The following is a 19,736-nucleotide window of genomic DNA, read 5'->3' as shown; positions in this document are numbered from 1 at the left end:
AGGAGCGGGTGGTGAGGATGGCTTCAGGCCCATGTGGGGCCTCCCCACCCCAAAAGCTTCAAGGACACGGGGATGCCAGCCTCTTCCCCAAGATGATTTTATTGAATGCACACAAAGTTCATCCTTGGGTTTGCAAAGTCAGTCCCACAAGTGAAGAGGCAGCAGTGCTCACGTGAACATGGAGCGCTCACCCCAGTCCCCCAGCACAGCCAGGGGGCCTTGGGGTACACACCCTCCTTCCCTGGGGCTGCCAGCGCCTCCTCTGCCCTATCCCGGATGGGGCCTGGGGAATCTGCCCAGGGAGTGAAACTGGAATCTCTGTGAAACACCTAAGTGCCCGGGAGGTGCCCCCATGGCCCAGGAGTGACACGGCTCCCCAAGCAGCCACAGCCCATTCCTGAGGCAGACAGGTCACGGTTGGCCCAGGAAAAGCCATGTGCCAGGATGGCCACCAAGCCTCCCTGACCATGTGCAGCAGTGGTGGCCTCTTAGACACAGAGGGGGCTCCCTGGGTGACAGATCTCCAGAGACCCCCCCCCCCCACCCCGCCACGCCTTGTCCCCTCAGACACCCCTGGGTAGACTGTGTGTCTGACCCATCCCGAATAGGAAATGAGAGCTCGGGTCGAAACGCTCACAATTTCCTGCGTGTCTCAGATGGTTGTTTTCTTAAATGGTCAGGGCATACTTTAACTTGGTTTATGGAAATGAATCAATTTCAAGACTCATCAAATCAATAAGGTAAAAAGGAAAAAGATGATAAACAATAAAACATTCCCTGTAACTTTGGTGATGGCGGCCTCAGGAATTTCTGTGCTGGCCTGGAGCTCTGGGCAGGTGGGGAGGGACTGGCTTCTAGCCCTTCTCCTGCTTCTCTGAGGCAGAGACCACGTTTGTCCTTTCTACCCGGCTCTGGAGAAGGGGCTCAGGGCCACTGCCTCGTTCCAACCCAGGAAGGCCAGCTGCCTCCGCATCAGTCTGAGGCATTCAGCTCGACCTTCGAGTTGAAGTCTGGGTCGGAGCTTCTCAGCTTTGCCCACAAAGCTCCAGGTGACAAGAGGCTGAGACCCAGCTTTGACAGTGAGAAGAGAACCTGGAGGTATCAGAGTACCAGAGAGTTGGATGAGGGGGTGGGGGCTCCCCCAAAACACTCAGATGGGGTTTCTATTTTCCTTCTATAAATCAATGTTGCTGGTGCTCGCAGTCCCCGTGCAGGGTGGCTGGGGCTGGGCATCACAAGGCAGTCCAGAACCCCTGGTCCCCAGACCCTCCCAGGTCAGAATCAACTGAAGTTGTGGGGTGAAGACACAGGAAAGAACGTGTGTATATTGCTAGAAACAGTCTGGAAGTGCCCCACCGGGTAAGTCCTCCAGCCCAGGAGGAGTCCTAACTTCAACCCCCAAGCCGCCTGTGTCTCGTGCAGAGGAGCTCACACTAGAGGGTCACCCTGCCACTTGTGTCCGAGGAGGTGGGCGTGCAGGGCCTGGCTGTGGTGGAACAGGAGAGCTGGGCTCAGAGGACAGGCCTTCGGAGCCTCTCGGGACACTTCCAGGGGGAAGGTGGGTAGGACTTGGTCTGGGGCAATCACTGGCCCAGCTGACCTCTTTAGTGCAAAACCCAATCAAGGGTGCCGAGGACGGGCAACCGCGGGGTAGGACGGGCACTCAGGAACTGGGTTGATTCCCAGACTGGACCTGGTGCCATTCCGCAGGGCCAGACCTCAGAGATGGGCAGTGTGGACGGGAGGGGGGGGCAGCAGAGAGGGGTCCCATCCCTTCCCACCAGCAGAACCCGGGCAGAGAGCGTGGCGGGGACCCTCGGGCCTCGGTGCATCCCCTGCCCTCACGGCCTGGCTCACTCGAAGGTCTCCCACTGCTTCCTGAGCTGCTCCACCGAGTCTGGGGCCGGGGCCGGGGCCGGGGCCGGGACCGGACTTGGGCTCACGTCTTGCTTGGTTTTCTGTAACAAATCCTCAAAGGGGTCTCTGGCCTGTTGAGGAACAGAGGGCCGCAGTGTTGGCTCCAGGCCTTGGGGGGGCCTGGGAGGCAGAAGTGGGGTGTCTCCAGGCCTCAGGGCCAGCCCCTGCTTGGCCTCAGCAGCCCTGGCACTTGAGCGGGCCAGGGGCAACGTTCGGATCCTCGATGGGGCAACTGTTGGGGGACCCAGCGGCTGTAGGGGGCTTGTGTGGGTGCCCATGGGCATCTGGCCAAAGAGGTTGGGCATGGAGAGGGCAGAGAGGTTAGGCTGAGACCTGTGAGGGGCACAGAAGCCAGCGCTGGACAGCAGGAGGCCGGACGCAAAAGCCGGCCCCAGGGAAGCTGGAGGGACCCCAAAAGGCCCCGCTGGTGTGGAGACCAGGGACAGGGTTGGTGGGGCTGCTGGCATGGATGGGACAAAGGGGTTGAGTGGCGGCTGTGGGAATGGGGCAGGTGTCCCCGCAGGGGGGAAGCTGAATTGGGGGGTGAATGGGGTGGCTACATTCGGGGCGGCATGGCGTGGCGGGAGGGTGCTGCCTGACCAGGCTGTGCTGAGCGGGTCCAGGAGGGCGAGCAGGGCATCACTGCTCGTGCCTGCAGCCCCAGGGCTGGGGCTGAGTGGCTGGAGCAGTTCAGTGGGACCTTGGGGGACACCACCAGGGAGGAGCCCTGGACTCAGGGCAGCTCGCCTGTCCCGATCCACCTGCAGCCGCTCTGAGAAGTCACCAAGTGCGGCGCCGGCAGCCTGGAGCTTGGCCGGGCGGGGAATGGGTGGTGGAGGCACGATGCCCAGCTCTGGGGTCTTCCTGCCTTGGGGCCGGGGGATGGTGATGCTGCCCAGAGTAGGGGTGGGCACCTCCTCCTTGTCACTGGGGTTCAGGATGCTGTCCCGGTTCTGGGGCCTTCGAGGCAGGGCCAGGGAGTTCCCAAGCAGGGCCGAGGGCTTCTCAGGGGAGGCAGCTGGGGGCTTGCTGGGGATGGCCATGTCGTCCTGGCCCAGGCTCCAGAGCTTGTTGTATGGGTGGGTAAGCTTCAAGGCCACTGTCATCCCGCGGCTTCTCTCACTCCCGCCTAGGTCCAGCCTCTGTTGGGAGGGAAGGAGGGCGGCAGTGACCACAGGTTGAGTTGGGACATATGTGTGCCCATTCCCACACCACTCCTGTGTGCTGAATGCATGTTGGGCCTAGGTGTGCGGCTGATTAGCTCCTCGGACTTGGAACAGCTGGGGACTCCCCCAGGTTACCAGCAGAGGACCCAGGTGTGCTGGGACTCCAAGCCTGTGCTCCGGGAACTCAAGAGAAAGCTCTCGTCCCTTTACACCAGTGGTGGTTGCCAAGGAGTTTTAGGAAAGTGACTCCAGCTACCGGCTGGCCCTTTTTACTTTTTAGATCGCAGGCACCTGCAATCACCTGTAAGCCTGGGAGGGTGAGTGAGACTCAGGGCCTGGTAGAAGGCACCTTGGCTGGGGAGAGAGGAGGCCAAGTTGGAGTCCTGGCTCTGCCACTTGTAAGCCACATGGCCCGGGCACCGGTCCCCTTCTCCTGGCCCAGGTCCTCGTTCCCAGCAGGGAACACTCATGCATGACTGGAGCTCTATGAACCCCACAGTGTGACCCAGTGATGCAAAGTCAGAAGCCCCCACTTGCAAGTAAGGAAACTGAGGCACCGAGAAGGGATGCGATGGATTGGACGTCACAATGGGAATTACACACTGATTTGCATTCATAGTGCAGAACCAAGAACTTTCATCCAAAGGCTCTGCCAAGGAACCCTGGCAGGGATGGATGCAATCCCAGTTCCAGCAGGGGCTGCAGCCCCGCCTGGGGGTGCAAGGAGAGTGGTTGGCAGCACCCGCCCCCCTGTCGGACGCACACACAAGAGTGTGGCAAGTTTCCAGTGGGCTCCAGCATCTTCTCCTACTGTCACTGTTAGGGTGGTTGTGGGCCCCGGCACCCTGGGAGGGGTTTACAGTCACACTGACCCTAAGTGTTGGCTGAGGGCCTTGGAAAGTCACTGTTTCTCTGTTAGTCTCTTCCACTGTCACATGGGGGTCTGCAGACAGCGTGGGCCCGCAGATCCCCTGCCTTGCCTATGCCGTACCTGATAGTCAAAGGTCCCTGGCTGCTCCCTCAGGTCTTTGGGGGCACGAAGGTCCTCCAAGCTCTTGGCCTGGCCCAGTGGCTGCAATGCGGCCTCCATGTCCAGGTTGTTGAAGACGTCTTCCAGAAGGTCGATGCTGGCAGCCCGGTCAGTGGGAGCTGGGATGGGGCCTGCGGGTTTCCGCACTTGCTGCTCTGGACTCTCTGCCTCGTCGCCTTCCGCACTGTCTGACTCCTTGAGTGTCCGATACGGCTGTGGCCTGCGGGGAGACAGAGCAGGCTGGAATCTCCCACCCAGGCCTTCAGGGGAGGAGCAAGCAGCCTCCAGCCCAAGCACATTGAGGGCTTGAGGGGTGCACGCAGGAGCCTTTGGGACAGGAGAGTGTCCCAGGGTCTCCGTGAGAGCAGGAGTCTGGGAGGCTGCGAGGGTGCAAGCTGGGCATGCCGATGGGCCTGGGGGTGCGAACAGGGGCAAGTCGCTTTGGCTCTCACTTGCACTGAGGGGACCCATTTAGTGCCCCTCCCAAACTACAGGTCCTTTCATAAAACTAGCTAGTGGGCTTATGAGCCATTCAGACAAGGTATGAGGAACAGACAGGACTGGAAGGGGGCTCACAGGCCAGCAGTCAAGCTCCTCTTACTCCCGCCCTGCTCTGCTGTTTGGTGGCCTAGGCACAACCACAGTCAGGTTCTGTGAACAGCTCATGGGGAACTGAGCTGGGGAAGCTCTCCAGGGGAACTGTCTGGGCCTAAGCTTGCCCTGCTAAGCTTGGTTCCAGCTCTGGTCATGCTGTTTCTTGCTGTGGGACCTTTGGCAGGTCACTTAACTCTCTGAGCCTCAGGCGCTCAGGTGGTGCTGGTGGTTACATGAGCAAATGCGGTGCCCGGCACACAGCAGACATGCAGAGGTTGGTTACAGCATCCAGCGCCCACCAGTGAGCATGGCTGTCACATGGGCTCTTCTGCTAACAGCTTTCTATACTTTTACACATCAAAACCTTGCAGCCATTGGCTGGGTGCGGTGGCTCACGCCTGTAATCCCAGCACTTTGGGAGGCCGAGGTGGGCGGATCACTTGAGGTCAGGAGTTTGAGACCAGCCTGGCCAACATGGTGAAACCCTGTCCCTACTAAGATTACAAAATTTTGCGGGGTGTGGTGGTGCATGCCTGTAGTCTCAGCTACTTGGGTGGCTGAGGCATGGGAATTGCTTGAACCTGGGAGATGGAGGTTGCAGTGAGCCAAGATCACAACACTGCACTCCAGCCTGGGCGACATAGCAAGACCCTGTCTCAAAACAAAACAATAAAGCAAAACAAAACAAAAACAAAACAAAACAAAAAACCCACAAACAAACCCCACACCACTACTTTGCAGCTGATACAAGTATAGGTAACAAAGGGTTCCACTTGCCTTCCCTTCCCATGGACCTGAGTCCCAGGGCACCACTGGGTAGATGGAGAGGCAGTCCCTGGGTCAACCCTGACCTCTAGTGGAGCCCCAGTGGGAACTGCATCTCACCATTTTTATTTTTTTATTTTTTATTTTATTTTTAAGATGGAGTTTCACTCTTGTCTCCCAGGCTGGAGTGCAATGGCGCGATCTCGGCTCACTGCAACCTCCGCCTCCCAGGTTCAAGCAATTCTCCTGCCTTAGCCTCCCAAGTAGCTGGAATTACAGGCGCCCGCCACCACGCCCGGCTAATTTTTTGTATTTTTAGTAGAGACGGGGTTTCACTATGTTGGCCAGACTGGTCTTGAACTCCTGACCTCGTGATCCGCCTGCCTCAGCCTCCCAGTGTTGAGATTACAGGTGTGAGCCACCGCACTTGGCCACAGCTCGCCTCTTCTAACCCCAAGTCTGGGGCTGGTGGTGGCCCTAGGTCAGGCAGAGAGCGTGCCCGTGGCACTGGTAAAGTGGGGGAAGGGCACCACCTGGCGGTCAAGGGTAGGCTCACAGTGAAGACTGCAGTGAAGACTGCAGGGTGGGGGGGCTCATCAAACAATATCAGTGATGGACAGGGACTCCATCATGTACTCTCTCGCTGAAGCAATGCTAGCAGGCCAGGAAGTCGGACTTACACCCCCACTTTATGGATGAGGAATGAAGCTCAGAGATGTTAATAACTCACCTATGTCACACAGCACTCCCAAGGGGTGGAAATGGAAGCCAAGCTTGAGAGGCTTCAAACGTCCCTCACTCACCCTGACCAAGGAATTAGAGACCCTTTAATCAAGACGAGCACAATGAAAGGGTTAAAGTCAGTGTGCTTCTGGAACTTAAGGAACCCGTTTTGAACCCATTTTCAGTTAGGATGGGCCAGTTTCTTTTCAAACACACACACAAAGGCCTGTACTGACCTCTGAGGTCATGGGCTAAGGAAGCCAGCCCTCGCCATTATTTAAATAATTAAGGCATCAGTTAGTTCAGAGAGGATATGATGGAGCTGGGTCTTGGACTTGATCTGGTGCACTCCTGGCTGGCAGCAGGGTGCCTTTTCCCAAAAGGTTTTTTAAGTTGACACATAGATGAACATGTCTTATGCTAAAGGTTCTATTTTTGTTCTAATTAGCAACAGAAATAATAACTAATACATTAAGCCTATGATATCATAGATATTATTGCTTAGGAGAAGGCTAATTTTAAAATCTTTTGAAAAAAATTGAAACAAAGATTTGATATACAGCAAAAGTGATGTGTGATGCTTGGATGACACCAGCTTAGGCCACTACTTTTTTTTTTTTTTTAAGGCAGAGTCTCATTCCGTCACCCGGGTTGGAGTACAGCAGTGTGATCTCGGCTCACTGTAACTTCTGCCTCCGGGGTTCAGGTGATTCTCTTGCCTCAGTCTCCTGAATAGCTGGGATTACAGGTGTGTGCCACCACACCCAGCTAATATTTGTATTTTTAAAGTAGAGATGGGGTTTCCCCATGTTGGCCAGGCTGGTCTCGAACTCCTAGCCTCAAGTGATCCACCTGCCTCAGCCTTCCAAAGTGCTGGGATTACAGGTGTGAGCCACTGTGCTTGGCAAGGCCACTACTTTCTAAGTGAGGACACTGGGAGGGGAGTGACTTGTCTGGGTCCCCAGTGACCTAGTGGCAGGAAAGGGTCAGGACCCTCTGACCCTGTGGGGTTGACTACAGGGGGCCGAGCAGCCTGGGGTTTATAAGGTCCTTAGAGGAACCCACAGGCCACCCCATGGGGAGGGACCTGATGCTGGGGTTTGGGACAGGGAGAGGGTGCAGGGGACATGAGGGAGAGGGAGGGAAAGGCATCTCCTTTTCTGTGCAATGACCAAAACGATTAACATGCTCCCTGGAAGGTTGCTGTGGTCACCGTGGGCATCCAGCACATGGCACTTTCCATTCCCTTAGAGGCTCCCATTAAAAACACAGAACCGTGTTAACAAGGGCAAACAGCTTTTGTCTGTCTGTCTGCTCAATCCCAGCTCTGAAACACTGTGGGTAGAGGGGCAAGGACAGGTAAAGAAAGGAGGGTGACAGCAGCTTAATTTTAGGGGTGGTTGGATGGTGGATGAAACTTTTAAAAATCACTACTTTTAATTGGTATGAGGCTTAGGCTATAAATAATAATGATTAAAATTATCTTTAAAAAGTCAGGCAGATTAGAACACTCGGATAGGCTGGCATTCAATACAAACATTTCATATGAGGAACGTTTTCTTTTTTAACTTAAACTCTGACTCCCATCTCCATGGCTTTCAAAGACATGCTGAGATAAAGAAGAACTTGGAGATCAACAACCAGGCTAATTGTAGTCACCAGTTCCATTAGCAATCAAGCACATTTCCATCTCTACGGGGACCAACGCTCACATATCACCCTGTCACCTTACTCAATTGTCACAGCCCCTGTGGAGCTAGCAGAACGGATGCCCTGAGAGGTGGCACACGGAGGTGGCGTCCACCCTGCATGTTGGCACTGGGGCACCGGCAGGCAGCAGCTCCAGACACCCTCCCCCCGACACAAAGGCAAGCATCACCAGCCCCCCGCTTTCCCCATGCAGCCCCGCAGAGTCACCAAGCCGAGCTCAGGGAAATGGAAGAAGGAAGAAGAGACCATTCAAAGGGAGCAGAGAAGAAAAAGCTCTCGGTGAAGCCAGAGCTCGGGCCCTCTTCCCGCTGGCATTCATCGTCAGAGGAGTCTTCGGAGAGGAAGACCGCGTAGTGTCGTAAGGGCTTTACCAGGCTGGGGCAGAGGAAGACAAAAGAGAAGAGAACAGGCAGTTAGGGGCGCCCTCAGAACTTCATGTGCAGGCGAGAAGCAGGCCTCTGGGCTCCATGCCTGGCTCCCTGTGCCAGCCTGGGGTGGCAGCCCCCAGGAGAGGAAGCTCGTTTCAGATAGAAAAGAAACTAAATTTGCCATGTGTCCAGAGCCTTCAACTCATGACCCATCACATAGGACCTAGTAATCCCACTTCCATTTGGTTAACCCTCAAAGTTGGCAAAGAATCACGCCTGAAGATGGTCATCACGGGTGTTTATAATATTAAAGCATGGAACAACCTACATTGTCAGCAATAGCCAGCTGGCGCAGTGGCTGAGTCTTGTCCTTCCACGAAACGCAATGTTTATGAAGACAAATTTAAAGATCAGGATGCAGAACTGCAATCACACCGCATTCGCTGTTATCTGCTTATGGAAAAATTCATAGAAAAAAGACTGGAAAGGTACATGGCTAATGTCAATAACAGCCAGTGGAATCATAGGTGATTTCTTTCCCCCTTGCTGCTTTTTATTTTTCTGTGTCTTATACATTTTCTACAATGAGCATATCTACTCCAATAATCAGGAAGAAATAAAAAATAAAAAAGTTAAAGAAAAAAGTGAGCCGTGCAGAAGAGCTCTCGCGAGAAGGCCCTTTTCTGATTAGCGGCTGCTCTCTGGAGTTTCCCTCAGATGCCTCTTCAGAGAGTCTTTTTCATCTGTGATGTGGAAATTAAATATTCATTGTTATAAAAAATGCATCTCCCTTGTCAGCCACCTGTGAGCTCTACCTCTATAAACACCAACACATACACAGCCTGGAGAAACTCCACGTCCGGCTCCCATGAATTATATACTGACCAGGGCCCACCAGAGGCCACGTGCTCAGCAGGGGCGAGCTGGACTAGCAGCCCTGGGTTCAAATCCCGGCCCTTGCGCTGGGGAGTAGGTGTCTCTGTGTGTTCCACCAAGAGGCATTTTGAGCCTGCTCGGTGTGAGCAGACCCAGGGGTGTTCCGCACCCCTGCCCCATTCTGTGGGCTGGCTTGCTCTGAGGCAAGTGAAGTTTGGGGAGACTATGGGGTATGGAGGCTGGCATAGGCTACCTCCTCTCCCCTCACCCCCCAGCCAAAGCCATCTCCCTTCTCTGCTCTGTATGCTGGAATTCTTTTGAGGTTTTATTTCAGGAGAGGGCAATGTGTCCAAAAAAAGAGCACAAGAACCACAGCTGGAGGGTGAGTCAGAGACAGTGGCTGCACAGGGGGACGGGGCGAGTGGCCTGTGCCTGCGCTTTGCTGCAATCCGCCAGGGCTGGTGCCCACCCCAGCACTTGCACATCAGAACCCTCACTTCCTCCCAGAGGCTGGCCAGGCAGACTTTTGTCCTCGAACTGCAGTGGAGGTTGAGGCTCAGGAGGGGAAGCCAGTAGCCCAGGGTTATATAACAGGAGGCGGCGAGTCGCAGCGCTGGGCTCCTCTCTGCTCCCAGGCTGCCTTGCTGGCTGTCAGGGGCGAGACACAACTCAGCCCTTCCTGGACTAGAGAGGGCTCTGGTCCAGGGGGCATTTTTCCTGCCTCAGTGGGGAGGCCAGGAAGACCTGACTTGCAGGAATCTTGGGGCCAGGGCACCTGGCTCCTGCCACTTCCACAGCAAAGAAGACAGAGCAGAAAGGCTACCCTCCATACAGCCACCAGAGTCTCTTTCAATCACAAACCCACACTTGTCACTCTCCTGCTAAAACCTACGAATCTGCCATTCTGAACTGTGATCTTGCTGCAGTTGGTGGTATGGTGAATAAATAAATCTGTGGAGCAAAGGGTTAGGAATAATATGTTCAGACATATTATTTCAAAGTTGTTTCAAAGTTAGGGGGAGCCCACTCTCTGCAGCACTGACTGCTCTCCTGAGCAGGCGAGGGGCGGAGGGTGGGCAGGCCGTGGGCTTCCACCGCACTCTGGGGAGCTCGTGGGATGCACTGCTGAGCAGCCGTGCCAGGCCTGGGCTCCAAGCAGGGCAGGAGTGACGCTGTGTGTCAGCTCTGCCTACCTCTGGGGCCCTCTCCTGGCCTCCCCTGCACTTCGGCCATGCTTACCATCTCTGACCACACCGGCCCTGGATATTCCCCATCCCTGTCACCTTTGCTTGGAGCACTGACTGCTCTTCGGTCTTGAAGACTCAGCTTAATGGGACTGCTGTGAAGCCCACTGGAGTCTAGGAGCGCTCTCTGGCTGTGCGTCTTAGCACTTCTTAGACACCATTTAGCCTCTTGCCACTGTTTCTGAGTCGAGCTTCTCAAGGGCAGGGCCTGGCTTGTTCTCTTTCTCCCCACCTGGGGTACAGCATGAATGCTGTGGAAGTTTGTGAGTGAATGAAAGCCGGCTTGCTGGGGGAACCCCCACTTTACCATCTTCCTGGAGCTGCACCATACTGTCCCCTTTCCCCAGACTGTTCTGAGATGCTAAGACGTGAAGAATGGGACGATGTTTGAAGGTGAGGGTGCCAGGGAGGTAGGGGCAGGCAGAAAGTGTTTCAAACGGCATCAACAAGCAGGCACTGTGCTTTCTAGAGGCCATTTCTACCCCTCACAAGAGCCTAACAAGAAGGTGTCACCATACTGATTTTCTAGAGGATGAGGCCTTCATGAGTGTACCCATCCATCTTTCCATCTGAGTACCCAAGCAACAGGCACTCTCAGCCTGCTTGCTGCGAGCAGACCCAGGCTAGCTGTGCACTGGGGCATCACTGGTGAAGAGGTGACCATGTGGCCAAGAAGTGGAGAATGGGGACTGCAGCCCGGACAGTCCACTCCCAGGGTCCTCACTCTCCCGTGAGCGGGGCTCGGGTTAGATGCACACGAGGGGACACCAGCCCCTGCTCGGGCCAAATGGAGGGAGGCTTTCCAGTTGCCCTCGTGTCCACCTTGGTTGCCTTTCTGACGTCTGTCTAAGCACAGGCCCCCACCTCTGGCTCTGACAAGAGGGCACAGATCACAGCTTGACATGTTGGTGCAACGCCACTCAACCTGCGAGGAATTTCCGGCTTCACCTAGGAGCGAGGAGCCTCCGTGCTGGGCCGCGCCCTGGCTTCGGTAGATCAGGCGGCCGCCGTTCAGGCCAGTGTCACAATCCAGTGCCGCCCACGCTGCTGAGATGGTGGAGGGGGCTGGGGGCTCCCACACTGGCGTGACTGTGGCAGGCGGGGGAAGAGAAGGAACCGCAGGTTCCAGTTCACAGGCCACTTTCCTTCTCCAGTCAGATGTACTGACCGGGCCAGGCTGGTTGGGCAATGTTTTCCACAGGAGACCCAGCTGTCTCCAGAATATACCACCCATCTCTTGAGAGTGGCAGGGCACACCCTGGTGAGAAATTTGTCATCTGATGTGGTCAGATCAGAGCTTTGTAAAATCCAGGCCACATGGATGGCGATAACACCAGCAGTACTTACAAGCCTTGGGCAAAATGCTGTCCATACAATTTCTCATGAATTCTTTATTGCAACCCCATTTTGCAGACAAAGTAGCCGAGGCTCAGAGAGGGCGAGGCACTTGCCCGGGGTCACACAGCAGCTAAAGGTAGAGCTGGGAACTGAATGTGGATTCGCCGACTTTCAACCACTACGGGATCTTACCTCTTCAGTTTCCTGGGTCAGAAACAACGAAATAAGAGATAGGGTGTTTCCTCTTTTACTTTTAATGAAAGGTGAGGTTTCAAAATAAACTTACTTAAATTCAGCTGCCCATGTTCTCCCATGAAACATACAGTCATATATTTGTCAGAGATAAAGGATGAACCATCGAAAACGTCCAGGCTTAAATTTTTTATTAGCTTAAGGCAGAATATGATGAAAAAAAAAAAAAAACAAAAAGCACCTTTTCCCTCATTAACCCAATTCAGCTACTCCCCTGCAGTCTGTCACCCACCACTTGCCTGGATTTTATTACACACAAAGAGCTATCTGTGAAAAGGCAGGTTGCGGCAAACTTGGCTGCCCAGCGAGGGCTGCCAGAGTTTTGCTTGGCGTGGAAGAAAGGCTGGCCTTCCGTCACGGATCGGATCAGACCCCATCGTCCCCCACGGCTGCTCCCGCCTCTGCCCACCTCGTCTCAGCGCAGAGTTCCCATGCAGATGACTTCCCGAACCCCTTCTAATGTTTGGTTCAACGTGTCGCTGGTTAGCGCGCGCGTGTGACAGTGGTGACAGGCGAGGCTGTTCCTTTTTAAATACCATGTCAGAGACACGGCATCAGGAAGCGGGGACGTGCTCCATGCTCTCTGCCGCACCAGGATCGCACCGGCTTATTTTTTAATGAGGAAGATCTGCATCTTGGGAGTTTTTTTCATGTGTCACATTGCGTGGACAAATCAGCAGCACGTCACGCTGGCCCAAAATGAAATGCTGACAAATGTAGATATTTCAAATTTAATTGACATTTAAATGTACTTGAGATAAAGACGGGGAAAAATCAGCCAGGACTTGGTCTCCGGAGGTGGTGAAGGGGAGCTGGCGATCATTTTTGAAAGGATCACTTCACTCAGGCACAAAGGATCTTCATTTTGTAAATGTCTTGGCTACGCTGTGTCCCTCTGTCACGTGGCTCCAGTGGGCAGGTGCTGACGAGCAGGGACAGGTCCCAGGGTGAGGCGGGGTCCTGCCTGTCTGGTGGGTGCCAGTCTAACTGTCCACTACCCTCCCCCTCCTAGCCAGGCTACCTTGGAAAAGTCACTTCACTTCCCTGAACCTAACTTTCTTGTGGTTTAATTTTCTATTTCCATAGGTTTTTGGGGAACAGGTGGTATTTGGATACATGCGTAATTTCTTTAGCTGTGATTTGTGAGATTTTGGTGCCCCCATCACCTGAGCAGTATACACTGAACCCAATTTGTAACCTTTTACCCCTCACCCCCTTCCTACCATTTCCCCACCGAGGCCCCAGAGTCCATCGCATCATTTTTATGCCTTTGCATCCTCATAGCTTAGCTTCCGCTTATGAGAACATACGATGTTTGGTTTTCCATTCCTGAGTTACTTCACTGAGAATAAGAGTCTCCAATCCCATCCAGGTTGCTGTGAATGCCATTCAATCATTCCTTTTCATGACTGAGTAGTATTCCATCATAGATGTACCACAGTTTCTTTATCCACTTGCTGATTGATGGACCTTTGGGCTTGTTCCACATCTTGGCAACCTTATTTTCTTATCTGTAAAATGCAGATTCTGTAGCCCTCCTGAGAGTCTTACAGGAAAACTTAAATGCAAGTATTTGTAAAGGGCTTTGCATGGCACTGAGCACAGTGAATATTCCACTGTATATGTAAAGGGCTTTGCATGGTGCTGAGCACACAGTGAATAATCCACTACTGTCCACATGCCACGTTCACCTGCCAACAAGCAGATTCCGGGCATCTGTATGCTGTGCGGGGTCTTTCCTAGATGTTCAACGATGAATAAGGCAGTCCCTGCCTTCCCAGAACTTTCCAGGCATGGTTAGTGGTCCTCAGCTGGCTATATCTCAGCATATCAGAATTATCTGGGAACCACAGTCTCCTGCCAGAGATTCCACAGCACAGGAATCTCTGAAGTTCCAGCTACTCAAGAGTCTGAGGTGGGAGGATCGCTTCAGCCCAGGAGTTCCAGGTCAGCCTGGGCAACACAGCTAGACCTCATCTTAAAAAAAAAAAAAAATAGAAGGTGGCTCTGAACCAAGACTGCGGGGTCTCTGGGGCTACAGAGTGGTACATGCCCCATAGAGGAAGCTGGAATTGGACTGGAGCTGTTCTCTGAGAGACCCAGGATAAGAGCTAGGACTGTTCTCAGGGAGGAAGAGCTGGAGACAGAGGAAGCTACTGTACATAGGAACCTGTATATTCAGTTGCAGGTGAATATCTACTTAAAAGCAACAACGATAAGAAGAATTATTGTTGCAACAAGTCACGATCACCAGGGTGCTCTGCTTGTTCTGCCTGTCTAGTGAACTGGTTTAGGGGAGGTAGGGGAGATGGGTGAGTGTGCGACACCAGGTCCTTCCCGCCCCACTGGGGACTTGCTTTGCCAGAGGACAGTGGTGGGGGCGTGCCTGGCTCAAGGGGTCTTGGACAAGGCTCCATTTGGGAGGTGATGTGGGAGCCGGACTTTTTTTTTTTTTTTTGAGATGGAGTCTCACTCTGTCGCCCAGGCTGAAGTACGGTGGCACAATCTTGGCTCACTGCAACCTCCGCCTCATGGGTTCAAGCGATTCTCCTGCCTCAGCTTCCAGAGTAGCTGGGACTATAGGTATGTACTACCATGCCTGGCTAATTTTTTTTTTTTTTTTAATTTTAGTAGAGATGGGGTTTCACCATGTTGCCTAGGTTGGTCTTGAACTCCTGAACTCAGGCAATCCATCCGCCTCAGCCTCCCAAAGTGCCTGGCCGGAGCTGGACTTTTAATCCTGAGTATGGGAGAGGTATCATGATGACCTGGACGCATCTCCGAAAGGGGCAGGCACAGGGAACTTGATGTCGGGGTGGGGAGTTCAAGAGAAGAGGCTGGAGGTTGGCAGGGACCAGGTCGTGGAGGGCCTGGAGCCAGTGCAAGGATGAGAGGTTATGTGCAAGTTTAGGGGTGGTGCAAGGCCTTGGGGTGGCAGCAGTCAAGCAGGAAGCATGCCTGGCTGCCCATCCCCCTCTCTTGGGTTATGCCCTTGGCTTCTCCAGCCTTTATTCAGGCATTTATTTAATTACTTCTCAGTCTGTAGGTTCACTCCTTCCTTCTTTCAACAAAAATCATGAATGCAAATTTCACACGTCCATACCCATGCTTCCACGGCCACTGGCCGGACACTCACATAGGCAGTGGCCCGAGCACAGGACGTGGGCTTCAGGCTCTGTGGTGGAGGGAAGATGGAGCTGGGGATGCCTTGGGGACACTGTCCTCTGCAGGGAAGAGGCACTGTGCAGAACACAGCCCCTCACCCCGAGGACAGCCTCTGCATCCTGGAGCCCAGATCTGGAGACTGAGTTCTGGGAACCATGGGGAGGGGGCAAGAAAGCAGTGGCCGTGGGACCTGGCTGCCCGGGTGCACATCCTGGACGGACGGCACGTCATTCCACTGGCTACAGCAGTGGCTCCCTCATGGCTGAATGCCCAGGCTGTGAAGATTTTTTGGGGAGCAGGGAGTTTAGCCAAGACGACACTTGTGAAATTGCTGGGCACAAAACAGGCACTTGAGAAATGGCGATGTGGCATCTGGAAGAGGCAGAGGGCTCAGGTGGGATGGCAAAGCCTTTCAGGGGTGACTGAAATCAGTCATGTCTTGAGGATGAGGCCCCGGTTCCTAAAGCATCCCCAAGGCTTGGTTTCCAGCTGGAATTAACTCCCCGTGGTGACAGTTCCTGAGAAAAGTCCTTTCCTCCGAGTCGCCAGGCAGAAGCGGTGACAGACAAATGGGTCCCGTGTCTTCCTGGGCTGCTGCAGATCTTTGTGGGGATGCTGGGCGGGCAGAGGTGAAGCATCCTTGGCACTTCCTGCTTTTCCAGTCTAGGTTCCGGCTCCACGGCTGGCTTCAGGCTTGGTTTTGTCTCCAGGGCACAGAATCCACCGTGTGTGTGTGTGTGTGTGTGAGAGACAGTGATAGTGAGAGGCCTCTAGCCCTGCTAATTGGGTCTGTGACCTTCTGCTCATGTGTTTGAACGGCTGGCTGCTCTGGGAGTGGGCCCTGGCACCCTGCCAGGGGGTAGAGCCCAGACAGCTGCCCCTACCCCCTGGGGCTGAGGGCCCAGCTGGCATCTTGGAGACTTACTCCTGGGGCTGAGCAGAGTTCTTGGCTCTTAGAGGGCCGGGGATGCACTGGCAGCTTCATACGCACGTCCTAATCACACCTGGCACAGAGTAGGTGCTCTTTACCTGTCTGTGGTTGTCACTGGACGCCCCTCCCCGGCCTCCCAGGCACCTGACAGCAAGCCACACTCTGCCTTCACAGATTCCTTTCTTCATTCACCCAGGAAACATCTCTGAGCAGAGGTCTGGTCTTGGCTGTGGTCCAGGAGTTGGAGAGTCAAAGCTGAGGAGGAGCTCACAGACTACTGGTGTGCCTGGTGTGTGCGTGTGTGTGTGTGTGAGAGAGAGAGATAAAGAGAAAACTACAACATGGCAGGTCACTGCCGGATCAGGAGACGCGCAGGGGATTGTGGGCATGGGAGGGAGGAGAGTGGGCGGTTCGTGGGGGGAGGTGTTGGGAGTGTCAGAGTGCTGAGGCTGTGGCGGCCACCTCAAGAGGTAAGGCCAGAAGGGAGGCCACACGCCCTGCTCACTCAGGATGCCAGTGCCTCCTGTGGGCTTTTTCCGCAGCCACACTCCTGGAGATGTTAATGTTAAGAAAGGAGGGCCAGGAGACGTGCCCAGAACCTCCAGGCCGGTGCCTGGTGGGCCAGAAGGCTGACTCAGGCCTGTTGGATGCCAGAACTCTGCCCATGCACCAGGCCGCCATCCAAATGATGGGCCCACGCCCCCAGGGCAGCTGTGGGGCTGTGCAGGAGGGAAAGTGCTCTACCCTTTTGTGATCCACAGCTGGGAGCAACTGAACTGCCGAGGCTGTGCTGAGCCCAGGCCCGAGGAGGGCAAGGCTGTTGAACGTGCACAAGCAGCACGCCAGCTTTTGCCAGAGCATGTGTGCGAGTGTCCAAAGAGTCCCTTGCAAATCATTCTGAGACCTGGACTTCAGGCGGAGTTTTCTCACTAAATGCTTCTGGCAGCTTCTTCTGATCTTATTTTAATCTTCTGGGGCTTTGGTGCTGGGGTCATGCAGTGCAATTCAGAGGATCAGACACTCCAATTCCTAGGCAGGAGGGGCTGGGCATTTGGGGTACAGACTGTCTACCTAGCTAGCATGGCCTGCAAAAGTTGTCCTTGTCCAGAAGGATTCGGACGCATGTTTGAATGCCAGTCACACGTTTCTCTGGGTCCACCAGAACCAGACGTCCAGGAGTCCAGTTCTGGTGAGGGTACAAAATAAGGGGGTACAATTCTTCAGAAAGTTGTCTGGCAATATGAAGCAGAAATCTTCTTATGACTAGTTAAGGGTAAAGGCTTTTGGTATTAAAGAGGCATGTTTGAGGCTCAGGTCTGCTACTAACTAGCTGTGTGACCAAGGGCAGTGACAATCTCTTGAAGTCTCAGCTATTTCTATAAAATAGATCTCATAAGAGCTCCCCCTACATATTTCTTGTGAGAATTAAATGAAATGGTGTACGTGAAGTGCTTAGCACATTCCCAGTCAATGGGAGTTGTCAATAATTCCATTTCTTTTTTCTTTTTTTTAAGAGTCTCACTCTGCTGCCCAGGCTGGAGGGCAGTGGCATGATCTCTGCACTGCAACCTCTGCCTCCCGGGTTCAAGTGATTACCCTGCCTCAGGTTCCCGAGTAGCTGAGATTACAAGTGTGCGCAACCACGCCCGGCTAATTTTTGTATTTTAAGTAGAGACGGAGTTTCACCATGTTGGCCAGGCTGGTCTCGAACTCCTGACCTCAAGTGATCCACCCACCTCGGCCTCCCAAAGTATTGGGATACAAGCATGAGGCACCGTGCCCAGCCTAGAATAAGGATATTTACCCTCGCATTTTTTTCATATTAATGAAAACCTGGAAAGGATCTAAAGATCCAGTATGACGGCAATAGTTAGGCAGACCACGAGCGTACACACAATGAGATCCTCTGCAGTCACAGACAATAGAGGTTACAGAGACACACGGAACAAGTCCACATGCTGGCATGCTGCAAGGAAGTTGCAGCTCTGTAAAAGACATGCAGGATAAAGACTGGGCAGGGATTTCCAGGAATGCTAATAAGTAGTGGAATGAAAGTAATGGGATTTGTCTCTTTCCCCTAACATTCCAGATTGTCTATCAGGCTACCAGGTAATTTTCACAAACCAAAAATTACCTGAAAAGAGCAGATTTTGCATGGATCTGGCCAGAGAGGTGAGTTGGGCAACAGCCCTGGGCCCTGGTGGCTGAGTCTGGACCCTTCTTACTTAGTACAGTGGAACTTCAAATAACCAGGATGCAGCCAGTCAAGACCCTCATGTGACTGGAGGGTGTTCAGTGTCTCACCCACTAGGAGACAAGGTGTGCAGTGGAAAGAACTTGGCTCTGCGTGCAGGTGGTCAGGAGGGGCACGTCGGATCCACAACCAGCTGCAAGCCCCTTAACCCTTAAGACTCAGAAGACAGCCCTATATCTGGGCTGTGAAGATTAAACAGGTGGCAGATGCCTATAATTATCTCCCTCCAGACTCTCAGCAACTCTGTGAGGGCCAGTGCCCCAGCCCCTACTGCCATTTGTTCCCAGCAGGGAACAAATGACTAGCTGCCTGGCAGAGAGATGCTCCCCAGGATCAATGTGTCACTCCCTGCCTTGGCCTTAGTCTGCATACCGTGTGCCACCCTGAGGGGCTGGGCAGCTCAGACCACAACGCTGCCTTTCAGAGCCTGCCATTGGCTCTTTCCAAGCACCCAGTTGGATGGGCAATTCCCCTATATCTGGCAGGCCAAAAGGAAAATAACTTGGGGCCTGGCAGCCGTGCACAGCCCACAGAAACCACCACAGCCTGTTTTATTTCTGTCTTTTTTTTTTTTTTTTTTTTTTTTTTGGAGACAGAGTCTTGTCCTGTTACTCAGGCTGGAGTGCAGTGGTGTGATCTCGGCTCACTGCAAGCTCCACCTCCTGGGTTCAAGCGATTCTCCTGCCTCAGCCTCCCTAGCAACTGGGATTACAAGCATGTGTCACCACACCCAGCTAATTATTTGTATTTTTAGTAGAGATGGGGTTTCACCATATTGGCCAGGCTGGTCTTGAACTCCTGACCTCAAGTGATCCACCCTCCTCAGCCTCCCAAGGTGCTGGGATTAAAGGCGTGAGCCACCGCACCTGGCCACGGCCCACTTTTAATAGGAGGGAAGCTGCGAACCTCACTGTGCCCACTGCCACAGCCATCATCCCCACTAGGCAGAGAAGCACATGAAGCTCATTAGGTGTTAACAGAAAGCCCGGATGGTAGAGAAGAATGGACCAGTCCTGTCATCAGACAGCTGATCTTACCATTTTCTGGCCCTGAGAAACCTTGGGCAAGTTACTGAAAGTCTCTCTGAGCCTCAGTTTTTCTGTCTGTTCAATGGGAAAGCTACCACCTACCTCTGACAATCTTTTTTATTTTGTGTTTTGAGATAGGGTCTCACTCTGAGGCCCAGGGTGGACTGCAGTGTCATGATCTCAGCTCACTGCAACCTTCAACTCCCCAGGGGTCGAGCAACTCTCATGCCTCAGCCTCCCAACTAGCTGGGACCACAGGCACACGCCATCATGCCCAGCTAATACCTTTGACAATCTTAAGGGATGTTTGGTAAATGTCATTTCTCTTTCCTTCCCCAAGAAGAAACAGTCAGGCACGAGTGCACATGGTTTCTT

The 19,736-nt window shown here is 53.7% G+C and overlaps 1 protein-coding gene across 7 annotated transcripts in view; it reads right to left on the bottom strand.

Annotated features, from left to right (window-relative positions):
- Window positions 1-83: 83 nt before the first annotated feature.
- The window catches only part of DENND1A (DENN domain containing 1A), a 546,843-nt gene continuing 527,190 nt past the window's right edge, over window positions 84-19,736 (bottom strand). For 5 of the 7 annotated variants that reach the window (XM_023217180.1, XM_023217182.2, XM_023217181.1 and 2 more), the window contains 3 exons: window positions 8,152-8,280; window positions 4,075-4,333; window positions 84-3,059 (listed from right to left, as the gene is read on the bottom strand). In XM_023217180.1, the coding sequence (XP_023072948.1) occupies window positions 1,854-3,059; window positions 4,075-4,333; window positions 8,152-8,280 (1,594 nt within the window). In that variant the 3' untranslated portion in view covers window positions 84-1,853. The remainder of the gene's footprint in view (window positions 3,060-4,074; window positions 4,334-8,151; window positions 8,281-19,736) is intronic. The other 2 variants (XM_023217183.1, XM_023217184.1) reach the window with 1 other exon arrangement.

The sequence above is a fragment of the Piliocolobus tephrosceles genome, chromosome 14, assembly GCF_002776525.5.
Source record: "Piliocolobus tephrosceles isolate RC106 chromosome 14, ASM277652v3, whole genome shotgun sequence".
Classification (NCBI taxonomy): domain Eukaryota; kingdom Metazoa; phylum Chordata; class Mammalia; order Primates; family Cercopithecidae; genus Piliocolobus; species Piliocolobus tephrosceles.
Note: the sequence above shows the minus strand (reverse complement) of the source record. Positions and strands in the feature narration are given on the sequence as shown.